Source organism: Borostomias antarcticus (assembly GCF_949987555.1).
Source record: "Borostomias antarcticus genome assembly, chromosome: 11".
In the NCBI taxonomy this organism is placed as follows: Eukaryota; Metazoa; Chordata; class Actinopteri; order Stomiiformes; family Stomiidae; genus Borostomias; species Borostomias antarcticus.
Window position 1 is genome coordinate 15483480 of NC_140244.1, and position 26074 is coordinate 15509553.

The 26074-nt window shown below is 48.0% G+C and overlaps 2 protein-coding genes across 2 annotated transcripts; one reads left to right on the forward strand and one right to left on the reverse strand.

Moving 5' to 3' along the window:
- Positions 1–882: 882 nt before the first annotated feature.
- On the reverse strand, positions 883–12485 carry mbd6 (methyl-CpG binding domain protein 6). The gene is made up of 13 exons (XM_084446001.1): positions 12354–12485; positions 11291–11464; positions 10917–11056; positions 10504–10606; positions 10125–10293; positions 7755–9947; positions 5284–6275; positions 4711–4855; positions 4446–4585; positions 3667–4323; positions 3526–3578; positions 3320–3386; positions 883–2391 (listed from the first exon to the last, which is right to left on the reverse strand). Exons 3-13 carry the CDS (start codon positions 11030–11032, stop codon positions 2320–2322), a joined length of 4707 nt encoding a protein of 1568 aa, XP_084302127.1. The 5' UTR covers positions 11033–11056; positions 11291–11464; positions 12354–12485; the 3' UTR covers positions 883–2319.
- A 7062-nt stretch (positions 12486–19547) lies between these two features.
- stac3 (SH3 and cysteine rich domain 3) lies at positions 19548–25272 on the forward strand (the record flags this gene model as incomplete). The annotated part of the gene is made up of 12 exons (XM_084445227.1): positions 19548–19564; positions 19745–19823; positions 20781–20934; positions 21488–21585; positions 21891–21951; positions 22593–22690; positions 22907–22973; positions 23907–23959; positions 24092–24183; positions 24482–24533; positions 24870–25007; positions 25174–25272. 12 exons carry the CDS (start codon positions 19548–19550, stop codon positions 25270–25272), a joined length of 1008 nt encoding a protein of 335 aa, XP_084301353.1.
- Positions 25273–26074: the final 802 nt, after the last annotated feature.

The window sequence follows — 26074 nt, forward strand, 5'->3', positions numbered from 1 at the left end:
GATGCAAACTGCGTCCTTCAGAGGTTCTGGTGGCTTTGAACGATGAGGGTTGGAAAAAATCGTAGATTGATAATGAACAGATTTCGACCCCGAACAAAAAAAAAGCTCTTGCCGCAGAGCAGATCCGTTATGGATGACAAATCTAAAATAAAATCGCTAAAGGATAGAACTACATAATTGAAATAACAGATTTGCTGTAGAATTCCTCCGTAAAATTTCCGTCTGTCAAATATGTCCTGGTTGCCGCTGTCAGACGTGCTGTCGGATGTAGGGCCGCTTGAAGGTGAGACTTCTCAGTGAGGACAGTGAGAAGCGAGTCCGTCGCTGCTCTGCCCAGCGCTGCTCAGAGTGAAGGGCGTGGTCTGTCGCTGCTCCTTTAAAGTGGTACCCTCCTCAGCATCCACACGCCGGATGTAGCAGCAGCATCATGGAGCTTGCTTTGGCAATTAGTTGGACGGTCAACTGGTTATTGTCTGTCCAGCATACTAATAAAAGGCTATGTGGGGAAACGTAGTAGTGTAGTGCTGTACTGTGATGAATTGCTTGTGTAAATAAACTCTAATTCAAATAAACTTGACTTTTGTAACACACATAGGCCTAAATAATTCTGATTCCTCTTCTCTCCACCAGGAAGTACTCTTCCCGGAATGAGCGGCTCGTCGCGGATCAGAAGGTTCTGGACATCTGTTCTCTAGTCTATTGATCAGCAGCTGTGCCCAGGCTGCTGTCTCATGGAGCTGCCTGCTGAGGAAAGGACTTCCAACTCGTAACAGAATCAATACAATGATGTGACCATTTTCTGTAAATAGTTTAATATTAAATTAAAAAAAAAAAACTCCCATATAAAAAGAAAGCTACAGTCCACAATTTAATCTTCGTCTTTTTAACATAAGTATTGAAAGCAAATGTAGAATGAGAAAATACTTAATTACAATTCCCAGAAAATTCACAATTCATTGTTTTCCTCTCTAACATTATAAAATCAAAATAAAACACATTAACTGTACATATGTACAAATCTCTAAGTGTAGAAATTGCATATTCTGCTTTCTTTTCCATTTGATTTAAATAGTGAGATGTGAGGAGTCCCAGGCAGTGGGGGAGGAGAGACAGAACAGCTACAGATCCACCTGATCTCTCAGCATCGCCTCTTCTCTTCAACCACGCCCTCATGGACCACGCCCTTATGGACCACGCCCTCATGGACCACGCTCCTCATGAACCACGCCCTCATGGAAGGACCTAATTGAAGCTTTGCTAACTAACCTGACATGCAGACACATACAGGTGGCATTATCACCCTTCCCCTGCTTCCCCCCCAGGGGGAGTCTCCCAGAAAGCAGAGGCTTTGACGGCATTCCAGGTCCAACATGGCCGACAGTGGACCGCAGAAGGTCCTCCTAGGAGGTTACTGTAGAGATACAGAGTTCTATGCCATCTCTGTGGTGAACATCATTCAGACATAGACAGAGAATATGGGAAGGTTGATGTGAGCAGAATTTGTTGTCCGAAAAGCAGGTGATCCCTGAACTCAGAACCACAGATTGACCCTGGTGGCTAATCTAGTTTTGTGTGTGTGTGTATATATGCGTGTGTGTGTGTCTGCAATTGGGGTGGCCCAGCTGCAGGCTCTCTGGGTGCAGGACTACCATGGTGGCACAGTGAGTGGGCTCAGCAACAGCAGGTGACTGACAAACCTGGGGGACACACCTTCAACAGAGTCAAAACACTAGAGGTGCACTTGATTTAGCTTCTCAGGCATGGCAGAACCAAGAGTCGTCACACAAGTTCAAACTCCACATGCAATGTAAGAAATCAAAGGTATCTCAAGTATTTCTAATATGCAAGGTGAATACGAACCATGTTTAGTGTCAAACGCACTGCGGAAGTATACAGATCTCAAACACACACAAATCACACAAACACACCTCAACAGAGAGCAAACATTGGTCTTTCAAGTAGATGTGCTTTACCCGACTCATAGTAAACACACGTAAGAACAGTACAGGTTTTCTCGTCAAAATAATTCTTAATACATCCTTGCCGATCTCTGATCACAAGGTCAAGCAATTCATGTTCTGGACTAGAGAGAGAGGACCTAAGTGAAAGCAATTGTTGAACTTCTCACTGATCCTCAGCTAGATCCCTCCTACATTGAGCTAGGAGGCAGACATGGCCGCAGTGACGCAGGTTTCTATTAGTGCAGTTTATAGGAGCGTGAGGGAGCCTGGGTGGCAGGCAGGGCCTTGATGGAGTGGTGAGGAGGGTTGTGAACTCAGTGAATGGTTGACTATTGACTGCTGGGGGATCCTGGTCCAATCACTGCCTCTGAGACCTGGCGCCCCTTCTCCTCCGACCCCTGACCGATCTCTCAGGCTTCAATAACACCGCCTAGAACACAGAATAACAACACATCTCTGTCAACAAGCTGCTAGCCTAGCATAGCCTAGCCTAGCATAGCCTGGGGTTTGTGTCATAGCATAACATCACATAAATTCAGCTATTAGGCTAGTTAGCATACCACAGACTATAGGCCGAACTGGGTAGCATTGCATAACATAGTATAGTTTAGAGGTCAGGTTCGTTAGCATAGCATAGATAAGGACAGATAGTATGGCATAGGCAAGTCTATTTAGCATAGCCCATAATAATTACAGGACCTCTGGTCCTTTTTAATTCACCACGGTGATGACAGAATTACACACGTGAGTGGCGACATCACACAACACACACATGCAATCGGGGGTTGCTGGTGGAAAGTGTTCCCTGCATTTATCCCATCCAAGCCGTCCTCCTACAGGAGCAGCCAGGAGCACACCAGGAGCAGACATCGTTCATGGCGCCCGGGGACCAAGTCCAAGAGAGACTGAAGAGCCTTCTGCATGTTTTTCATATTGGGTTCTTTGGGAGGAACCCTTGTGAACACGGGGACATGCAAACTCCGCACAGAAAGGCCCGGAGACCTTCTTGCTGTGAGGCCACAGTACTAACTACTGCGCCGTGAGCGTGTGATTTTGGGGGATCAGTGTCTTGCTCAAGCACACTCCGGAAGCTGGGATTGAACCGGGGACCTTGTGATCCCCAGCTGGCCGCTCTACCTCCTGAGCTACTCGCCGCCCGTATAGGCCAGGATGGTTAGCATGCGCCATAGACCTTTGGATAAAAGTGTCTGCTAGATGACTAAAATGTAAACATGTGAATGTAATACACCAGGCATAGAACAGGGTAGAGCAGGCCACTGAGCATAGCTAGGCCCCAATACAGCTACACTTTTATCAAACCAAACCAAACAAGATGGATGAAGGGATAGTCCTCTTACTGTGGGCCTGGCTTCCTCCAGTGCAGCAGTGTCCATATCTCTGAAGTCTTCCAGAACGTTCTGTAGCCTGGAGGATGAACACACAGGAAGCAACATCAGATGATGGTCATTATCAGCACATAGAGCAGAGCATAATCATACACATCTAGGAGTTGAGGGGGCTGAAACACAAAAGGCATTGGGAGAGGGAAGACTTGCCAACTCACGTTTGTTTCCTCTTCCTGCCTCTCCTGGCGCCCCCTGCCGGGGCACTCTGGTCCTGACGAGAGAAACACAGAGACATACAGGTCAGGCATCATCTGAGCAGCAGAAGAACCACCTGCATTGAGCTGTCCAGCCAGACTCACCCTGCCAGGCTCAGCGTGCTGCCGGCCCCCCATCTCCTCCTGAGGGCAGCCGTCTCTGGGGCTCAGATACCCTAGGATCTGGGGCAGATCCCCTTTCCTTTCTACCCCCGCTTCCCCGTAGGGGCACACCGCCTCCGTCTTGGCCTCCTCCAGGTAGCTGGGAGGCAGGGGGGGGTCAGGGTGGGAGTGTTGGCTTTGGGGGGGCGAGGAGCAGCCATCTTCACTGGGTTTGGGAGTACCCTGGGCTGGGGAGTGGGCCCCGGCCTCCATGGTGAGTCTGGACAGGCCCGAGTTACGCAGGGAGCAGGCCCGCCGAGGGCTCAGGGAGGCTGGGGCACTGGCCTGGGGGAGAGGGGTGGAGGGGGGTAAGGCACAGAGGGCGGGGTCGGAGGGCACAGGGGCCTGGGCCTCCTCCTGCTCCTTGGCGCTGACCTGGAGGAAGGAGGTGTAGATGGTGTCCATGAAGGAGGCATAGGGGTTCAAGACTCCACCCCCCGGCACTGGCCCCTCCCCTCGCTGGGGAGCGGGGACAGGGGCGGGGCAGCGGCTGGGCTCAGCGGCCAGCGGATTGGCTTGAATGTCCTCCAATGGGACTGGGCTTTGAGTTTCTTGCATGGGGATTGGCTTCTCTGACTCTGAGGGAGGTGCAATGTTGAGCTGAAGGAAGGGGAGATGGTGAACTTAAAACAGCACGTAAGACAATTAACATAGAATATTGCTTCTAGAATGGACCAGCAAACCAGGGCACCTCAGAACACAGAGGAGCTATAGCCAACTACCTGGATGTTGTTGAGGAGGTTGATGGCTCCATCCTGCAGCAGAGGCATGCCCAGGGCAGAGGCCTGGACTGGGGGCAAGATAAGAGGACCAGCCCCTAGACCCAGCAGGCTGTGGAGGCTGCTAAATGCTGACAGGTCTCCTACAAAACACACACAAATCCAGATGACACACACGCACACCCAGTTGCTTTTTTTCAGAATCTGTGCGAATTGAATAAGTGGGATTAGCAGATGTGTGTGTGTGTGGGGGGGGGGGGGGTCTGACCTAGGACAGTGGGGTTGAGCAGGTTAGGCAGCAGCTGCTGGAGGAGGGGGGTGTCCTTGCCCTGCAGCGAGAGAGGGATCAGGGTGTCCACCCCCTCAGGGGTTGAAGGTGAACCTGACAGGTGGGAGGGGCACAGGGAGGTCACCTGTGAGGAGAGAGAAATTAGATCAATCAAACCGGATACCTAATGCAAGCATTAACGCTCTCCTTTCATTGGGAAAACACACAGGTTAACTTGATACTACCGGCCAAATTCCAAACCAATCCCTTGGCCTGCCGTCTATACTCCAGAGATATCGGAGGAGAGGACACTTCTCCAGCAACATCACATACGATGCAATCGCAGGTGAGTTGGGAGTCAAGTTACTGCCATGCTACAAAACTCTCCAATCTGAGAGAGTGCACCGGCGAGGTAGACCAGGCTAGAGGTTGGTTTGGGACAGGGCCCGGTTGCGAGATTACTTTTCGCAACCCAGTTTAGCAAGAACACCATAGAGTTTAGGGTTAAGGTTAGGGTTAGGGTCAGGTGTAGGGTTAGGGTTAGGATGCGGCCCGGCTATAGGAGGAGCCTACCTGATGCTGGGGCTGCTGGGCCGGCTGAGAGGGGGGGAGCTGGGTGGTGGGTGGTGGGAGGTCAGTAGAGCCCAGGGCAGCGGTTAGCAGGGCAGGGCTGAGGGGCAGAAAGGTGGCCGGGGGCGGGGGCAGGGTGGCGGGGAGGAGGAGAGAATGCAGGGCCTGGAGCGACGCCTCGGCTGGAGGGGGCAGGAGACCCTGGAGCACTTCCAAAAGCCCAGGGCCAGGGAGGGACGCGGGGTCCAGGAGAGGAGAGCCTTTCTCCAGGGAGAGCCCCTCCAATGTGTGTGGGTGCTGCTGGACAGGCTGGAGGTCCAGACTGAGCTGGCCCAGCCCAGAGAGAGGCAGCATGGCCTGCTGCTGGCCCAGCAGTAGGGAGGCCATAAGGAGAGCCTGGAGCCCCGGTTTGTCTCCCAGCCCCAGATCCCCTTCCTGGCCTGGGGAGGGAGTGGCCAGCGGGGGGGGCAGGGGGTTGAGCAGGGCCAGGAGGCTGAGGGGCAGCTCGCCCTGGGCTCCAACCAGGGAGGGCAGCAGGGGGAACAGGGAGTTCTGGTTGATCTGGGCATTCAGCTGCTGCTGCTGTTTGTGTTGTTGCTCTTGGTGCTGCTGCTGGGTCTCCTGCTGCAGGAGGATCTGCTGGTCTGGAGACGCCTGCTGTTCTGGTCCTTGGGTGGAGGTGCCAGACGGGGGGCCATGCTGCCCCCCGAGCCACAGCCCTCCAAGAGGCAGGGAGGCCAGGAGGGAGGGGTCCAGCAGAGAGGGGAGCCCCCCTGTGGAGGACAGCAGCTGGAGGAGCTGCTCCTGGGACATGAAGGGGAAGGCTTCGGCCAGGGGCAGGGCGCTGGGGGAGTCCCCCCCGAGGGGCAGGGCGCTGGGAGAGTCCCCCCCGAGGGCAGACAGGCTGGGGAGAGGCCCAGGGCCCAGGCTGCCGGACCCAGGAGGTTTGGTCTCTGTGGAGCCCTGGTGGTCGTCGCCCACAGGCTCCTCTGACCCTGAGAGAGGAGAGAGAGTCCATCAATCCACAACCCACAATCACTTATAGCACGTTCACACCTAGATTTTGCTCAATTTGGTCAGATTCAAGGGTAAGTTGCTACTTACTAAGCAAAACAACATTTGTAAAAAAAATAACACGCAGGCGTACAGGTCGTTCATCTATTGGACAGACCAGGACATTTCTGAGGGAAAATCATTTCCCGTCACTAAATCACATTGTTGCGGACGGCAATGGAGCAACAGCAGCGTCTGGAGCTGCCGAGTTTATTTTCGTTTTGCAAGGGGCGTTATCAACGGTCTCAGACCAAAATGCTTCTGGACGCGATTGGATACACCTATAACCAATCAGGGCAACGAAAGGTGGGTTAGTCGTCGTATCATCGTATCAAATGGGTACAGTCGTTGTATAAAATCTGACTCATATTAGATAAACGGTTCTGAGTGGCCCTGCAAATATCTGCCGGTACTCAGTCAAATCATTCAAATGGGATCGTGGCCAGATTGATCTGCGAAGAGAAACAATGTCAGCTCATGTCATCAGGATGGCAAAGCCAGGCTAGCGTATTGCGATAATAGCTTTTATTATTATGATCTAGTGTTCCAACCAAATAAGAACAGTGAAAACACAATATGTGCAAATCTTGAGAAAATGTAGGCTAAGCTTACTGCTTCACATCAGAGGAGACCTGCTTTGGTACCCTGGTGTACAAGTCGGGCCTTAATGGACGCCTATGATATGTTCTCTGCACTGTATTTTGGTTTGCTTTCTATATAAAGCGGACCGAACCAGACCGAGTCCTGACTTTTCAGGAGGACCAGGGTTTGATTGTTTGAATGTGTGTTTTCACCTCTCCAAAACCAACCAGAACCAGTATGCCCCTCTATCCATTGAAACGGACCAAAGAGGGTCGGTGTGAAAGGGCCCTTAACATCCTCACACAGACACCTATAACCTAATATCAACTACCACACAACATACTCACACAGACACCTGTAACCTAATATCAACTACCACACAACATACTCACACAGACACCTGTAACCTAATATCAACTACCACACAACATACTCACACAGACACATATAACCTAATATCAACTACCACACAACATACTCACAGACACCTATAACCTAATATCAACTACCACACAACATACTCACACACACACACCTACAGTATAACCTAATATCAACTACCACACAACATACTCACACACACACACCTACAGTATAACCTAATATCAACTACCACACAACATACCAACACAGACCCCTATAACCTAATATCAACTACCACACAACATGCCAACACAGACATCTATAACCAAAATCAAAAACAAAATCAAAAACATACTAACACAGCCCATTGCAACGTCTAGTCAACTATCACACAACATACTAACAGACCATTACAACCTCATGTCAACTATCACACAACATACAGTAATATAGAAATGTAGAAGGCTAATGCTAACCTGCAGTGCTGTTGCTGGTGGTGGCAAAGCCAGTGGTATCATCCGGACACCCCAACCCAGACAGAGTGGAGGAGGCTGCTTGTAGGGCCAGAACAGGGGTGCTAAGGTCCAGAGGCTTAGGGGAGGACGAGGAGGAGGGACAGGCTGTCACACTGCTGCTGTCAGGGTGAGGTCCCTCACTCTGACCTGGTGTCGATAAGCGATCGTGTGCCATCTCTGCAGCCGCTGTGACGTGGGTCTGGGCTGGGGAAGGATGGAGGTGAGTGGGAGGATCCATGGTGCGGAGATGGTGGTGGAGCTTGTCTGGAGACGGGGAGCTGGCAGAGGGGCTGTGGCGATGGGGAGGCTGGGCGTGGGGCAGTGCGGAGGAGGGAGAGAGTCTCTGTAGAGAACTGGTCCTGGGGAGAGACCTCAGGGGAGACTGGGCCCCTCCTCCTCCAGCCTGCCTGGTCCTCTGGGAGGGGGAGAGGGGTGGGGCTGGACCTGGGGTGCTGCTGGGTTGGCAGGGGCTCTGTGTAGAGTGTGACGGAGGTCTGCTGGTAGAGGGAGAGCAGGGGGACCGTCTGGGGCTCTGCCTAATGCTGCTGCTTCCCCCTGCTGTCTGGTTCTGGGTCTGGGCCTGGAGCTGGGCTTGGGCGTTCTGGACACTCAGCAGATGGAGCAGGGCTGAGAGAGGCTGGGTTGGAGGGTCCGGTATTCCCCCCATGGCTGTAGTGAAGTCCAGGTCCTCGGGCTGCCTCTGGAGGCCTGAGAGGGAGCTGAGGGGGGTGGGCAGCCTGGCAGGGAGCCTGGGGGGCTGGAGCAGGAGGTGGGGGAGGCTCTCCTGGGGTCTGGGCGGGGCTGAGGTAGAGGAGGGCTGAGAGGGTAAGGCCGTGGAGGAGGAGGAGGAGGAGAGGTTGATGACTGCATCTCCTCCTCCTGAGGGAGGGGTCCTGGGGGGGCCGTTGTAGATGGGCTGGCCTTCCCTTAGCATGCTGAGCACCGTGGGGGAGCGTCGCTGGCGCTTCCTGTAGGGGGGGCGCTCGGCCGAGGGGAGGGGCTGCGGGGGCTGGGAGGGGAGCAGGGAGGCGGGGGGGTGAAGAAGAGCAGGCCTTGTAGTGATGGAGGGATGATGGCTGTTGTGTAAAGTGCTGTTTGTTACCTTCAACGCCTGCTGCTGTTGCTGAGATTCCTTAGAGATCTCCAGGGTGGGGGCCAAGGGGAGGACCTGGCTCTGGGTCATCTGGCTGGCCACCTGGGCTTTGGCCGCAGCCGAGAGGAGGCTGCTGGCAGGGAAGGAGGCCGGGTGCGGCTGTCTCTGGTGGTGCAGGAAGGGCCCCAGCGGCAGGCCAGAGGGGCCGGCAGCACCCAGGTCTAGGGCTGGCCCTGCAGGAGCACCAGGGGCCTTCCCAGGCCGGCCACCTCTCTCCAGAGCCAGGGAGAGGATGTGAGGGTTGCTTTGGTTGGTCAGAGAGCTGGGGTTAGGGCTGGAGTGGAGGAGGTGGTTGTTAGTGCTAGCGTTGCCTGAGTTCTTCAACTGCTCCAGGATGTCCTCCAGCTTGTACTTGGGGTAGTGGAGGCCGGGGGAGAGGGGGGAGGAGGAGGTGGACTTCCTCCTGAGGGGGTAGCCTCCTCCTCCTCCTGCTCCCTGCTCAGAGAGAGAGGAGGTGGAGAGGTGGCGCGAGCGTTCATGAGGAGAGTTCAAGTTGACAGAGGGAGAGGGGGAGACGGGGGAGCTCACAATGACACCCTGGGGGTGATGGGAATGCCCCCCTCTGGCGCCCCCCTGTGTCCCAGGGGAAGGAGGGGGAGGAGGGGAGAGTGGACCCAGGCGAGGCGAGCCCGGAGTTTCTGACCTTTGACCCTGACTGAGGTTCTGAGGTGTAGGGGTCCGGGGGGACCTGTTGGGGGCGCTGTAGCCAGGGAAAGGAGAGGTGGAGGACGGGGGGAGAGGAAGGGGAGGGGGCAGTCTTCTTAGTGTATCCATGGAGTGATGAGAGTTAGTGCTAGAGTGGGAGAGAGGGGAGGAACCATTGTAAGAGTACACAAATTTGGGGGAACATTTAAGACTGGCACCCGGGGTGGGATGGAGATTGTTATTGGGTCTGGGAGGGACAAGGGGGTGTTTGGAAGGATAAGTGCCACTGTCATCTCCTTCTTTCTCCACCCTCATCCTCTTTGGGTCTCTGCTCTCCACTACGCCACTGGTGACCTCTGAAAACAGACAATAAAACAAACGGAATTACAAATCAGCTGTTTCTCAGAAGGAAGCTTCTGAAAGGAACAGTGTCATAGCAAGAGATGATGTGTTAAGAGCAGTACTTAATCAACTCTGCTATCCCCATGAGTGACTTCACATGAATCCAGTGTTTAGGGGGCAGACCTGGTTACCTTGGTAACGGGTGACGAAAGGCAGCTGGGAGGCCTGCATGCTGCGACACAGTGCTGCCATGGCAACCACTTTCCTGCGATGGTTACAGAGCTTTGTCATATCCTGCTCCACCTTCCCCAGTGGCTGGTTGTTGGGGTGAACTCTGACCCCAAGGCTGAAGTTGAACACCTGGAGACAGGAGGAGGACAGCACAGTCAGCTGGGTGGGAGAATATAGACACAACATGAATCAAACACCATGAAGAAACAAGGATGTGGTCAGACAATGCTCACAATATAAAGTAGAATCTTCCCTTTGTATATTAGAAAAAACACATACAATACACTACATCATTCATTACATAATTCACTACATCATTCACACTGTGCTGTAGTTCACCTTGTGGATGACCAGAGGACACTCCAGACCACATTTGCAGGTGCCGTCTGTCAGCAGGTAGGCCCTCACCTCATCCAGGGAGGACAGGGCCGTGCCACTGGGGCTACGCGCAAACACAGGAAAACAAGAGGAAAGAATTGGAGAAAAAACATTTTCCATTATGTCTCCGACTCAACGTCAGTCGGGGAGATGAAGAAATAAGGACATGTGGATTAGAACAGTCGTTCCAGATTCTAACAGTGTGCTACATTTAACTTGAGCCACAGGATTGCCCCAGTTGACAATACATCCTGCTGGACCTCCACCAGACGCCTTCCACTTCCTTGACTTATTTTACAACACAGGCCTCTCCCATTACGATAGGGTAACTATACATTGCTGAGACAGGCTTGATTGACCCCCAGCCAGCTTACCTGACATACACCACAAACCCCTCCTCCACTCTCCTTTGCCAGCCAATGGGGACGTATATAGCCAGCGTTTGGAGCCCATCCTTGTCCCCACTGCCACTCTCACTACCTCCCATCATTTTGAAGCTACTGCCTTCCAGCACCTGAGGGACAATCCAGGAGAAAGCAGAAGTATATGGTTGATCTTGGTCCCCGCAAATATCAAGGCTGTGGGTTTGATTCCCATTGGGACACGTATACTGCAAGTATACTGCATACTTGTATATCAGACTTCAAGTGAACGCATCCTTTATTTCATATGGCCTTGGAGGGAATCTAATAAGTAGAAAGTAAGTGACAAGCCAATGCCATAATTTTCTAGCTGGCTTGCGGCATACCTTGTCATCTTTGAAAAGCCAAGACGTGTTTTGGCTAGGGTATACACCGTCTGCTGGTCATGGTGTTGGGATAGAAGCACGCAGACTGCCAAAACCAGATGTGACGCCGAGCAAGGACCGTCCCCCGCGGTCAACTTCTAAGTCCCGAATCACACGTCGAACAGCAATCGGGAGCTGAGATTGGGTTTGACAGAGTCAGAGATAGACAGAGAGCATTAGCAACCCGGCTGCTGCACTAGCGGCAACACTAGGAATACTTTTCTAAACTGCATCCCGGAGAGTTTGATAGAGTTGAATGTTGAAGATGGGCCTAACAATGGCCAACTTTACCCAAGCTAACGTTAGAAGACATATGCAAGCTAGTTGGTTGTAACAGCCACAACGCAGACGTTAATAACTTGGCTAGCTAGCTATAAATGCAAAGAATGCAACGATTTGGCTATCTAGCTAGCACTATCTAGGTGTCATTATACGTACTAGCGATTTCGTATTCATGAAAATATTGTCTGCCAATAGACTAGTGTCCCTCTTCTGCAGAGTTGTGCGTAGCTGGCTAGCACAGTAGCTAGCCAGCCAAGCTAAGCTAACTTGCGTTTTGACAGCTGTCAGGCGCACAAATACGCCGAAATCACAAAGTGGCGTGTTTAAACAGACAGTAGACTCAAGCATATATTACATAATGAATGCATATCTACTGTAGACTATCTACTATTTTGCTAAACTTGCTAGCTCTCGTGCTAGCTAACTGGCTAAACACCCGTTATGTGCACAAGCAGCAAGCAGTTCTGTTTGCGAAGTTTTGAAGTCTCCAGCTAGCTCGCGGGAGAATCCAGAGTTAGCTCGCCAGCTATTACGATTTTTTGCGGCCATTTACGTTATCTCATCAATACACAGGTTGGATAATCTTTCAGACAATATATTTGAGCCGTCAATCAACTCCCCGTCTGTCTGTAGGTCTGCCCGTCCGGTTAAAAACAAAGGGCAATAATGCTTCATTTGACTGCGCCTGTGATCTCGGGGCTAAAGCGGGCTAGCTTGCTAGCTACCATTGACATAAATTTACTTGATTCTAGAGTCCCAAGATGCCTCAAGGATGTCCGATCGCGAGGGCAAATTATCCAGACGAAGTTCCAAGATCTGTTCAGTCAAACACGGGTGTACTCGAATATAATCCAGACAACTCGATGCACCTTTTAATCCCTATTTCACAGTTGCTATTTTTCGCGCAGATTCCGTGCAAAATATAATGGAGTTTTCTATCAGGCATGCGCACTGGAACAGGGACAGAGGGTATTATAGCTACCCAGAATGCAACGGGGCCTTTGTAGTGTAGCCAAAGCAGACCTGAAGCAGACGACCCCGGGGCCGCCTCTGCAACATTTGAGCTGGGGCCTTTGTATTATGTTTCAATAAATTCGAACCACACCACAATATCCAACGTAGCCTAACAGTGCACTTTCCTCAGCATCGAAAATGTTCTCTTCCCATATATTTCACTCTTTATAGGTTACGATTAAGATATACAGTAGATGAATCACATTTTTCCATTATTAAATAATGAGCCAACCCAATCATCTTCTTCGTTGGCAGTGTGTGGCCCGTTGACCAATTCCAATATAATATAATGTCCTAATTTTGTTTTTCTCTGCCCTAAAGCAAAGTGTCTTGAATGGCACAAAATAATATGCATTGCTATTTTAATCTATTTCCACTTCAGCTTCGAGTTAGGTAGTGATGGGGAAGAAGGGTGAAGAGGCTTGTCTCTAGTACAGAGTTTGCAACTGTGCAGTAGGATTGTAAGCGTGCAGTAGGATTCAAGACTATAGTGTATGTGCATTAGAAACCGGTTTATGGCTCTTGGCCTAGCCCTTCAGGATGTGAGAAATCAAACTTGAAGCTGGTGTGAGTGTGTGTGTGAGAGAGGGCTATGCAGGGCTAAGAAGCGGGTGTGTGTGTGTGTGTGTGTGAAGGGGGGGTATGCAGGGGTAAGAAGCGTGTGTGAGTGTGTGTGAGTGAGTGTGTGTGTGTGTGTATGAGTGTGTGTGAGGGGTATGCAGGGCTAAGAAGCGGGGGTGAGTATCTGATTTCACCTCGTCATCACTGCTCCGTCTGAGCTCGGCAGCTGTCTTTAGCAGTCATCCTGCCAACCGCTGCCCCCCAGCTCCAGCTACTCACTGTCTGGACACCTCCAGAGATTACCTGTGGACAAACACCCTCAGAGGAACGGCCATCCAGCTGCTAGAGAGGTTCTGACTCTGGACCATGTCTGGAATACAGGTGGATCGGCTCACCTGAGGCGGACTGTCCTGGACCACAGACAACTTGAGGAAGAAGAAACTCACGATCCAAACAGATCAGCCTTGGAAGATCTTCTCTGACTGATCTACTTCATTGGGAGTCCAAGAAATTTTTATTTTGTAACAGGAGTTTGGTGAGTGTTGTATAATAGGGTATGTTTATATAGACAACGGACAGATATACTTGCAGAATTTTCAATATTCTCTTTCATTGCCTTGTATCTAAATCTAATTACATTGCAAAAGTGATAAGCATAAAAGCTAATGGACTTAAATGTATTATTCTCTATAAGCATGGTTTCAGTTTGACAGTTTGATTTCTTCCACAACTTCTCAACTTATTCTTTGCTTGGCAAGGCACCCAAATTTAGCCTGGGTGAGATTGAGTTACCCTGCCCCAGAATAGTAGAGTGAACAAGTGTGTATAGGAGTGCGTCTCTCTGAAAGGATGTGTGTGTGTGTGTGTAAGTTTAGTTACAGTGAATGATCTTGCCCATAACTGCATGTAATATTTTCATAGGACGGTTATTGTGTCAGGTTTCAGATCTACCTACCTACCTTCCTTCCTACCTACAGTACCTACCTACCTACAGTACCTACCTACAGTACCTACCTAGATACCTACCTACCTACCCACCCACCTACCTACCCAACCAACCCCACCCACCTACCTATCTACCCACCTACCTAACTACCTACCTACCTACCCACCCACCCACCTTCCTACCTACCAGTGGCAGCTGGTGACTCAAAAAACTGAGGAGGACAGGAGGAAGAGAGGCGAACCACCAATGGGCGCCGGGGGCACTTTCCCTCAGTCAGTTATTATTTGAACTATCAGCTTTAAAATGTGGATTTACAGTAAATTTTAGCATATGAAAAACTGAATAACACTTTCTTTATGCAACATTTATTTATCATAGGCTATTCATGATAAAATATATCAAAACAACAATAAAACATTGTAGGCAATAGTTGTTGTAATGGATTGTACTCTTCTCTAAAATAAAATAATTGATATTGGTGAGGTGCTGGAGAGGTTAGGTGATATATATGAAAAAATGTTTTTGATTAGGGGACACTGAGGTGTGCTGGCTCAAACAGTTTGTTGGCAAATAGATTTGACAACTGGACAATGGAATACGTTGCACAGCAAATGCAGTATCCAACAGTTCGCTCATGGCTAGCTAGCAATGGTAGACTACAGCTATGGGATCAGCTCATTTGGGTTTCTGTCACCCACCGCAAAGCGATCAATTCTCACGCAAGCAGGAGCCAGGCTGTTCAGTGCATTTCTCCGATCCGGTGTTGCGACCAGTCTCTAGAAATGTTTTGGACGAGTTGATATGGAACGCCAAATGGGTCATAATTCGCCTTGATTTTTCGCCGTCACCAGGCGTGTTTTCGTTGAAAAACGGCGTATTGGACGGCGCAAATCCTCGCAATGCGCCGTTTAATAAGCGCCTGGCGCCGCCAGGCGTCGGTCATGGTTAAATACGCCTGTCGCCGTCAGGCGTTTATTAAACGCCGCCAGGCGTCTCATAAGCAAATTTTTGAAAGGTACCGCCCACTGGCCTCTACGGTGACTCAGGTAGTACAATTTATCTCTTTCCTCCAGGCTTGTGATGTCTCTGTTCCAATCAGGCCATTATGGTCGTGAGTGTCATGTGAGGATATGCTACTGTACACGTATTGACCAAGAAAGATGGCACGAAATAACTTTCTGCTTCACTGCAAAAGAACATTAAACGACTGCACACGTCTTCTACTTTCGGACAATATCCAAGCTGACAAAATCACTGTTTATGAATTTGCATACATAAATCTAGGTACGTTGGTCAACTGATAGTAGTGGCTAGTTAGTATTATGACATATTATGACAGAATAGTTATGGCATTATTCATGTTTTTTTAATTACTGTATGGGGGACATTTTAATAACCATTTATGTAAGATTTTGGGGACCTATTTCGATCGACCAATAGGCCTATATCAAATAATGTTCCCACTACAAAGTAGGCTAATTGTATTTCACCATTAGGCTAGGCTACTGTAAGAATATGGGGAGCATATATTTTACTCTAGACTCAAGATATGTTTATTGGCTGTCTATTAAGACTTCAGGGGTAGCATCTATCGGCCAATATCCTCTAACACTTTTTACCATCGATTTGATCGAGTAGAAGTACACTGATTACCTATGTTAAATGCAATTATAAGTCGTTTTGGATAAAAACATCTGCTAGATGATTGTAATGTAATATAATAAAAACAGCAAGGTCATTCCATTACTGATCTATAGCATGTTCTTAAATGTCAGCAGTACTTTTACAGCTCCTTTTGTGAGCAATACTCTCCATGGGCATTTCAAGTAATGGTCCTCTATATTGTCTTTAGTAAGCATACTTTTGTCTGTGATTTCAGAAAAGGAATCATATCCTCTAACACTGTTACAGTGTTAGTCTTCGCATCGGGGGCTTCAGCAGTACCGCGTCTGTGCTTCCCAGTGGAACCACACCTGGAGTTCCTGCATGTTCAGGGGGCAGAGCTAAAGCGCATCTTCCCAGAGGCCAACACCTGTATTATAACACTGAGACTGCCTATCCACACCTCGTATGAAGTGTGGAGAGTACATGGAGAGTGGCATCTTACAATCTCCTCTCTTTGGCACAACACAGTTTGCCTTTTCTACTCTTCTTTTACCTTCCAGCCTTCCTCCTCCTGGGCAGGGCTCTATTAGTGTGTAAACATGTTAAAGCTGAGGCGTAGGTTATGTGTAATGTACCTGACCACAAGTTATGATGAACTGAGCTATGTAATGCTTAAAAAAATACTACTAACAAGGTTTGTGTGTTCAAGTTGAGGTGAGGTTTATTTTATCAATTAATCTTAATAAAGCAGTGTCAAAGATTGTAACAATTTTTGGGGATTTAATCAGAAAAGGTCCTCCTGCAATCTCCCTCCAGGTAGAACTTGGTGGCGGACTGGATAAGGTTATCTCTTTCCTCCAGGCTGGCGATGTCTCTGGTCCAATCTGGCCATTAGCACCCACCAGATCTCTTGACTCTATCACATCGTAGTAAATTAAACCATTAAGATGTTACAAGAAATCAGTCTCAGATCAACAGCTGTATTTATGGAATTACTGCTAGTACACAAAGTACTAAGTAACATATTATAAAAAAACAGAGTGAATAATTTTTCTAAAATATAGCATAAAACATAACATAAAATATAGCTCTTCCTTGATGTGGACCACCTTGTCCCAGGCCCACTCCAGGGCACAGCGCAGGGTCACTAAACCCTGCCTGATCTAGAGGCATACACACACACACAACACATACAAAGCTCATTTTAGTGACAGTGACTGGTTGGCGGTGTGTCGGTGGTTTGTGTGCAGCCTCACCGTCAATAGTTTACGTAAGAAATAACACACGAGAGGGAGTGTGTGGTTATTGGCACGGCAGTGCTGCGGTCAGAAGCCCTCAAATGTGTTATTGCTTTTATGCAACAGCACTGCAGTCGTTACATTTTTTTTTTTTTTAAAGATGCGTTTATAGTGTTTGACCATGCAGAGCTCTAAAAGTGATGACAAGTACCTTAAACTGGGTCCTAAAACTGATGGGGAGCCAGTGTAAGGAGTCCAGGATTAGAGTAATGTGACAGGACGTTCTGGACCTAGTCAGTAGCCTTGCAGCAGGGTTTTGGACCATTTATGTGTGTGGAGGGGCATATATGTGCACATGTGTGTGTGAGAGTGTGCACAAAGTTGTATGTGGTGGGGCAGTATAACTGTTCAGGTGTGCAGGGCAGGTGTAGGCCAGTCCTCTGCTCAGGGTGCAGTCAGGGGGCCATCATCTCCACCACGCCGTCCAGGGACTCACCCGCTCTGGAATAAATCTCCCGCTCTGGAACATACAAGAAACACACACACACACACAAGAAACACACACACACACACACACACACACACACACACACACACACACACACCACAATGGATAAATCTAAGGATAAATCTGAGACTGTCTTCAGACATCCTTGACAGTTTACTTTAATTTGTGTACTGCTATTATGCACTGGCTGTACATGTTTTTTATTCTCCAATAAAGTCTATTAATCAGTCAAACAACGCTGGACTTCACTACTAGCCCTGTAGAGTAGCAGAGCAGTTATATACAGGAGATAGAACTGGTCCATCCGTTTCAAATACCTGAGAGCCAGGCATCTGGGCGTGGTACCAGCGGTTGATGTCAAAGTCCCCAATGTAGGTGGAGGGTTTTCTCTGGCCATAGGCCTTCACCTGCCAGCTGCAACACCCAATAAAAAACAACCAATAAACAAAATACCACAACATCTGATAAACAACCCCCTTCAACGCTCTAACTTCCTCCCTTTCCCTCATAATAGGCATCACAGCGTATTTTTAGACTGAGACAATATATTGCATTGTATGTTTTGCTTTCTGAAGTCTCTGCAAATAATGAGGTGGTGATGATTAATTGCAAACTACCAAGAGACACAGAAGCACCAACTGTAACTTAACTTAAATATGTTTGTAATTGTTAAATGTAGACTATTGCTAGCTAATGGCAATCTGCCGGTAGGTTAAGTTTAGGCAAACATTGTATTAGCTATAGGCCTACTGTCTGTAGCCATCATTAGCTGACTAGTGTTCTAAATCTGTAGCTAGCTAGCTGGCAATCAAAGCTGTCTTTGCTAAATGCTTTTATTGAATCTATTTTCTATTAATTATTTTATCTTTTTTTTATCAAATGCTTTCGGTACTTAATGAGTAAAATAGTTCAAAGCTGGTGTAATATAATAGCTAGATAACACTGTAATATGTTATTAAAAGTAGCCTAGTGCACTTACCGTGTTCTGAAGTGGACCCTCATTCGGACAATTGTACTACCTGAGTCACCGTAGAGGCCAGTGGGCGGTACCTTTCAAAAATTTGCTTATGAGACGCCTGGCGGCGTTTAATAAACGCCTGACGGCGACAGGCGTATTTAACCATAACCGACGCCTGGCTGTGCCAGGCGCTTAGTAAACGGCGCATTGCGAGGATTTGCGCCGTCCAATACGCCGTTTTTCAACGAAAACACGCCTGGTGACGGCGAAAAATCAAGGCGAATTATGACCCATTTGGCGTTCCATAATTTTCAACTTTTGAGCGTCAGACGCGAGAAGCGCCATTTCGTTATCGTCATATTTGGCCCAGGCGTTTCAAGCGTTCAAGCGTCTTGAAGCGTCCGCTCTTAGCATCATTTCCAGGTGTGATCGCCCCCTGAGAAGGGCTATGTCCTCCCTTGCGGTAATTTTTCAGCGTTTTGTCCAATCACAAATTACAATGAAAAATTGGCATTACATTGATAGACGCCCTAAGGGACACGCCCAAGGGAGGCATTCCTCCCTTCCATAGATATCTATGGGTCCTCCAGCTGCATGTTATAGATGTCACTGTTGGAGCTTTAGAATTTCAACAATGGGTTTTTATCCATAGGGAAAACCTGCTTCATGAACAAAACTGAGATAATATTAAATATTATTTATAAATAAATAAATTAATATATTTATATTTGAATCACTCTCTTCTCTCCAAAAACTGAGGAGAACTGTCTCCCCTACCTCAATGGACGAGCCTCCTCTGCTACCTACCCACCCACCTACCTACCTACCTACCTACTTTCTTACCTACCTACCTACCTACCTACCTACCTACCTACCTACCTACCTACCTACCTACCTACCTCACCTACCTACCTACCTACCTACCTACCTACTTACCTACCTACCTACCTACCTACCTACCTACCTCACCTACCTACCTATCTACCTACCTACCCAACCAACCACCTATCTACCCACCTACCTACCTACCTACCTGGCTGAGCCCCAGTTGTTTCTGTTCTCTCTCAGGTGGGAGGAGGCACAGCAGGAGAGATAAACATCACAACATGGCTCAGTATGACCAGTGAGTCTGTCTTCTGTTGTTGAACTACACTGCATACAGAAATAGATATATCACCCTCGTTTTCTGAATGAACTAAGAAAACCATGTGAGAGGAAGCTGAAAGTCACACATCATAAACTAAAACATCATCTAATGTAATTCTATCTGATTGGTTCCTGTTTGTTTCCTTGTCTGTGATAGGCTGGAAGATAAGCATTCTGTTGATATCCATGACAACCCCCCGGCTGCTGAAAACATTGTTAAAGAGGAGGACAACACTGTGAGTTACAGACAAACAGGCAGAGAGACCGCAGCACACCAGTCTGCCCTTGCTGGTGGTAACACCATCCTCTCTAAAATGTTAGCCAGAATGGACATGCAAGCGTACTGGGGACCAATTAGATTCACATGAACCAGGGTTAATATCTCCCTGAGTCTGCTGCTCTGCAGGGAGGAACATACGTATTAAGTGTGCTTCACATGAGCAGGGCCCCTTGAGTTGATCAATGGTTAAAATTAGAATTAAAGAAATATCCTTCTGTAATGTAGATCCTAACTAGGTCTGGGGTGAGACATGGCCTGGAGCAGGTGATGGCATCTCTCTGGAGGTATTGAGATGTGTCCAGGCAGGTGAAAGCATCTCTCTGGAGGTATTGAGATGTGTCCAGACAGGTGAAAGCATCTCTCTGGAGGTATTGAGATGTGTCCAGACAGGTGATGGCATCTCTCTGGAGGTATTGAGATGTGTCCAGACAGGTGAAAGCATCTCTCTGGAGGTATTGAGATGTGTCCAGACAGGTGAAAGCATCTCTCTGGAGGTATTGAGATGTGTCCAGACAGGTAATGGCATCTCTCTGGAGGTATTGAGATGTGTCCAGACAGGTGATGGCATCTCTCTGGAGGTATTGAGATGTGTCCAGACAGGTGAAAGCATCTCTCTGGAGGTATTGAGATGTGTCCAGACAGGTGAAAGCATCTCTCTGGAGGTATTGAGATGTGTCCAGACAGGTAATGGCATCTCTCTGGAGGTATTGAGATGTGTCCAGACAGGTGAAAGCATCTCTCTGGAGGTATTGAGATGTGTCCAGACAGGTCAAGGCATCTCTCTGGAGGTATTGAGATGTGTCCAGACAGGTCAAGGCAGCTCTATACAGTAGATGTATTCAGACAGTCAGGCCAGGTTAAGGCAGCTCTATTGTATGAAGTATGATGACGCAGCCCCTTCCACTCTCTGCAGGTATACTTCATCTATGACGAGGAGGTAGAGGTGGAGGAGAAGGAGCCAGAACCTCCTCAGGAGGTCATCCTGGTCAACGACAAACCTCACAAGTTCAAGGACCACTACTGCAAGAAACCCAAGTTCTGCGACGTTTGCGCTCGTATGATTGTCCGTAAGTTCTCACTACCTCTGTGGCTCCTTCACTCATATAACAGGGCCGGAGTGTTGTGGAGGTGTGCATGTATGTATGCGTGTGTGTGGTGTGTGTGTGTGTGTGTGTGTGTGTGTGTGTGTGTGTGTATGTATGTATGTATGTATGTATGTATGTATGTATGTATGTATGTATTTATGTATCTATGTGTATTACTAGACATATCTATACAGCCTGGATGTATGTATGTACATATATTTATTCTATTCTATACTATACTGTACAAATGCTGCACATATGAATTTGTATAGTTCTTCCTCTTTTTTATGCTTACTACTCTGTATCCAGTGATTTTTCCAACCTTGCTGTACTTTTTCCACTGCTGAAACGCCAAATATCTGTGTCTAATATCTATCTATCTATCTATCTATCTATCTATCTATCTATCTATCTATCTATCTATCTATCTATCTATCTATCTATCTATCTATCTCTATGTAGCCTAGAGATTGTTACATGTCAGAGTGGCTGAAACATTCTAATACTGACTGACAGGTTTCTTCTCTCTTGGCAGTCAATAACAAGTTTGCGTTGAGATGTAAGAACTGCAAGACCAACATCCACCACCAGTGCCAGTCCTATGTCGAGTTTCAGAAGTGCTTTGGTAAAATTGTAAGATTTTTTTTAATCACCTCTTGAAACTTCACTCCCTTTGTTTTACTGGTCCACATGGTGTAATTTGTCACAAAAGAATCAGTTTAACAAGAGTCAGCTTAACAAGAGTCAGTTTAACAAGAATCATCTTAACAAGAATCATCTTAACAAGAGTCATCTTAACAAGAGTAATCTCAACAAGAGTCATCTTAACAAGAGTCAGTTTAACAAGAGTCAGTTTAACAAGAGTCATCTTAACAAGAGTCATCTTAACAAGAGTCACTAACGTCACACATCTGCTCTGTTCTCTGTTCCTCTCCCAGCCCCCAGGCTTCCGACGGGCCTACAGCTCCCCCCTGTACAGCAGTGACCAGCCTGACGCAGGTCAGTCCAGCCTGTCTCTACCAGCCTGTCTCTCCCAGCCTGTCTCTCCCAGACTGTCTCTCCCAGCCTGTCTCTCCCAGCCTTTCTCTCCCAGCCTGTCACTCCCAGCCTGTCTCTCCCAGCCTGTCTCTCCCAGGCTCCCACAGCCTGAACCAGCTCAGGAACTCTCTGGGGTCTGAATGCATGGGGATCAGTTTGGTTTAACACTGGTAGGTAAACGCAAGAGTCAGCTGACTGAGCATCTTGATCTGAGGTCTATTGGGAAGGTAATATACTGTAGATACTATAATCAGTGTTTAACGTCGTAGTGATGCTTGTTCACTCCTCTGCTATTCTCAATATCTTTCCTGTCCTCTTGACACTTCCTCCTCCATCTCTCTCCCCGTCCGTCCATCCATCCATCCATCATCCATCCATCCATCATCCATCCATCCATCCATCCATCCATCCATCCATCCATCCATCCATCCATCCATCCATCCATCCATCCATCCATCCATCCATCCATCCATCCATCCATAAATCCATCATCCATCCATCCATCTATCCATCATCCATCCATCCACCCACCCATCCATCATCCATCCATCCATCCATCCATCCATCCATCCATCCATCCATCCATCCATCCATCCATCCAGCCCAGGCCAACCGGAGCGACCCTGTCTTTGATACCCTGCGGGTTGGGGTTGTAATGGCAAACAAGGAACGCAAGAAGGGCTCTGAGGACAAGAAGAATGTGAGTCGGGCCCTGGGGACGCAGGTCTTATTCAGCCAGTAGGACCCTGGGGACGCAGGTCTTATTCAGCCAGTAGGACCCTGGGGACACAGGTCTTATTCAGCCAGTAGAACCCTGGGGACGCAGGTCTTATTCAGACAGTTAGAGTGTCATGGGATGTCTCTGCATCAATTATACTGTGTGGCTATTATGTCTAATGGTGTCACTCTCTTCCAGATGATGATGATGATGATGGAGGAAGAGGATGCCCAACAACCTAAAGAGAATGAGGAAGGAGGAGAGGGTGAGAGAAGCTATTTAGGCCTGAGGTATATCTAGATGACAGTTAAAGGAGTAGTAAAGGGAAAAATCATGTTTAGCCCTGTTTTAAGGTTACTTATGATCATATACAATCAAAAAAACAAACAAAAAGTTGACAAAACTAGCACTTGTGAGAAAGTTGATAATTGCTCTACCACCATTTAGGTCATACAATGGATGTGGGTGGGCACCGTGAAAAATCATCAAGACAAGAAGCTCACCGAGGGGGTAATTGGTGTCCGTTGGTGTTCTGACATCAAATTCGCCACAAAGTATGAATCCGGTTTTATTGATCATTTTATGAAATCCATTGACTTGTATTGACGCGACCGTTGTAGATGTGTAGATCAATCCGCAGAGGGGATTCAGGAAGCGGAACTACTTACGGTAGCTATTGTTATTGTTTATGTTGCTAGGCTACCTAGTTGGCAGAAGTTTACACACGTATGTGCTGTGACTAAATAATTCTATGCTAAATATTTAAAAAAGCCTTTCCAGATAAACTAAGATCTTACTTTATGGCGTATTATATGTCAGAACGCCAACTTACACCTCGGTGAATTTCTTGTCTTTGAAATTGAGTTTTTTTGAATGATTTTTCACGGTGCCCACCCACATCCATTGTATGACCAAAACGGTGGTAGAGAAATTATCAGACTTTCTCAAAAGTGCTAGTTTTGTCAAGGTTTTGATCTGAACCATTGTATAAGATCATAAGTAACCTTAAAACAGGGCTAAACATGATTTTTCCCTTTACTACTCCTTTAAGCATAATTAAACATACACAAGAGCATTAAAAAGCCATGTACAAAGACATGACATGCATATCTACCTGAGTCAAGGTTAGTGAGGAGGTGCATCCTACCTTGATAGAGGGGGTTTTATTGTATGATGTCCTTGTCTCATGTCACTGTAGGGAAGCCTGAGGGAGACAAGAAGGGGGACAAAGGTGACAAAACTGATGACAAGGTAAGACACGCAGACGGGACACTCAAAAGTAACAGCGAACAGAGAGAGGAGTGAGTCACTTTTTTCAGATTATTTTCCGTACGTCAGAAAGAGTCCAGATGACTTCACAGTAAACATGTTTGTTTGTGTCAGAATAAGAAGCAGATGGGGGCGTTCTCTCAGTCCCACTACTACCTGGCTCTGTATCGCTTCAAGGCCATTGAGAAGGACGACCTTGACTTCTTGTGAGTTTTCCCTGTATGCCCAGTCTCCCTCAGGCTCTGGGAGGTACAGTATGCCCCTAGTCCCTCCTCCCTGGACACAAGATCATTTGATTACAACAAGATGGTGAAAACTCCATCCAGCTAATCATGCAGCACATCTATCCCAAAGTGTTGAGAGGAGGGACTAGATGTTGGCCCTTTTCATTGTCTGACCTTTCATTGTCTGTCCATCGTTTGAGTCATTTGGATTTTGTGGTAAATTCTATATTTGGACTATGACAACTTAATCCATCAACCTGTCCGTCCATCTGCCCTCCAGTCCTGGTGACCGCATCACTGTCATAGACGACTCCAATGAGGAGTGGTGGAGGGTGAGTCCAGCTGACAAACTGTATAGGTCTACTATAGAAAGACCGTATAGGCCTACTATAGAAAGACCGTACAAGCCTACTATAGAAAGATCATATAGGCCTACTATAGAAAGACCGTATAGGCCTACTATAGAAAGACCGTACAGGCCTACTATAGAAAGACCGTATAGGCCTACTATAGAAAGACCTTATAGGCCTACTATAGAAAGACCTTATAGGCCTACTATATAAAGCTAGTAATAGCTGTCTCGCAATCTAGACAGACTTTATCTGTCAACTCTTTGGACAGGGACTGTTGTGTTCTGACCGGGTCTGTCCGTTCTGCCTGTGGCCCAGGGCAAGATCGGGGAGAAGACGGGCTACCTGCCCACCAACTACATCATCAGAGTGCGCGCTGGCGAGAGGGTGTTCAAGGTGATGCGGTCCTTCGTAGGGAACAGAGAGATGGGACAGATCACTCTGAAGAAAGACCAGGTAGAAGACTGTGTGAGAGGGAAAGATATGGGGAGAGAGTGAGATAGAGTGAGTGAGAGAGAAAGAAAGAGAGAGAGTGAGAGAATAAATGTGTGTGTGCATAAGAAAAATGGCCTCATCTTGTACCATAGTTAAACCCCAGTTCCCCTACTCTGCTGCGCTGCAGATCGTGGTGAAGAAGGGCGAGGAGGTGAACGGGTATCTGAAGGTCAGCACCGGACGCAAGCTGGGCTTCTTCCCCTCCAACCTCCTCCAGGAGATCTGACCCCGCCCACGAGCCCCTCCACCACACACACACACACACACACACAAGGCCTACTACTGACCCGGCAGGTGTAGGGAGCTGCTTTGGGGAGAAGAGGGGAGCGGGAGTGTTCAGAGGGGAGCGAGAGTGTGTGACGCAGGAGAGAGGGAGTGTGTGACGCAGGAGAGAGGGGGTGTGTGACGCAGGAGAGAGGGGGTGTGTGACGCAGGAGAGAGGGTGTATGACGCAGGAGAGAGGGGGGGTGTGACGCAGGAGAGAGGGGGTGTGTGACGCAGGAGAGAGGGAGTGTGTGACACAGGAGAGAGGGGGTGTGTGACGCAGGAGAGAGGGAGTGTGTGACGCAGGAGAGAGGGAGTGTGTGAGAAGCACTTGTACTGAAAAACAAAAAATGAGAGGTTGACGTAACTGGGAACCTGAAACACTAGACAGTGATCTAATTTCAATGGCTTTTTAGATAAGTAATTTATTGTGTACTGTCATGGAGAACCTCATGTCATGTTTATTGTTCAAGGGAACCTCTGTATCTCAAAGTGCATGCTGCCATTTTATGCATGGGCCTGTTCTTTACCATGTTTATTTGTGTAATTATTTGATGTACTGAATGTCAGTGCTTTTACACAATATTTCACCATTTAGGCCAACAACCTGATCTTCTATTTTTGTAAACTTCTTCTAAACTTGCAGTGACAAATCATTGTAGAAACATGAAACTGGTTCACAATTTGGAATTAAATCTTCTATTCTTCTATTTTTGTCTCACTATTTTGCATTAAGTGATTTGCTACTATGTTAATGGGTATTT

Coding starts and splice junctions, on each gene's coding strand:
- mbd6 (XM_084446001.1), bottom strand. CDS start 11,032: ATGATGGGAGGTAGTGAGAGTGGCAGTGGGGACAAGGATGGGCTCCAA. Junction 4,324..4,445: donor ACCTCCTCAACAACATCCAG/GTAGTTGGCTAT, acceptor CCCTTCCTTCAG/CTCAACATTGCACCTCCCTC. Junction 3,387..3,525: donor GGCAGGAAGAGGAAACAAAC/GTGAGTTGGCAA, acceptor TTCATCCTCCAG/GCTACAGAACGTTCTGGAAG.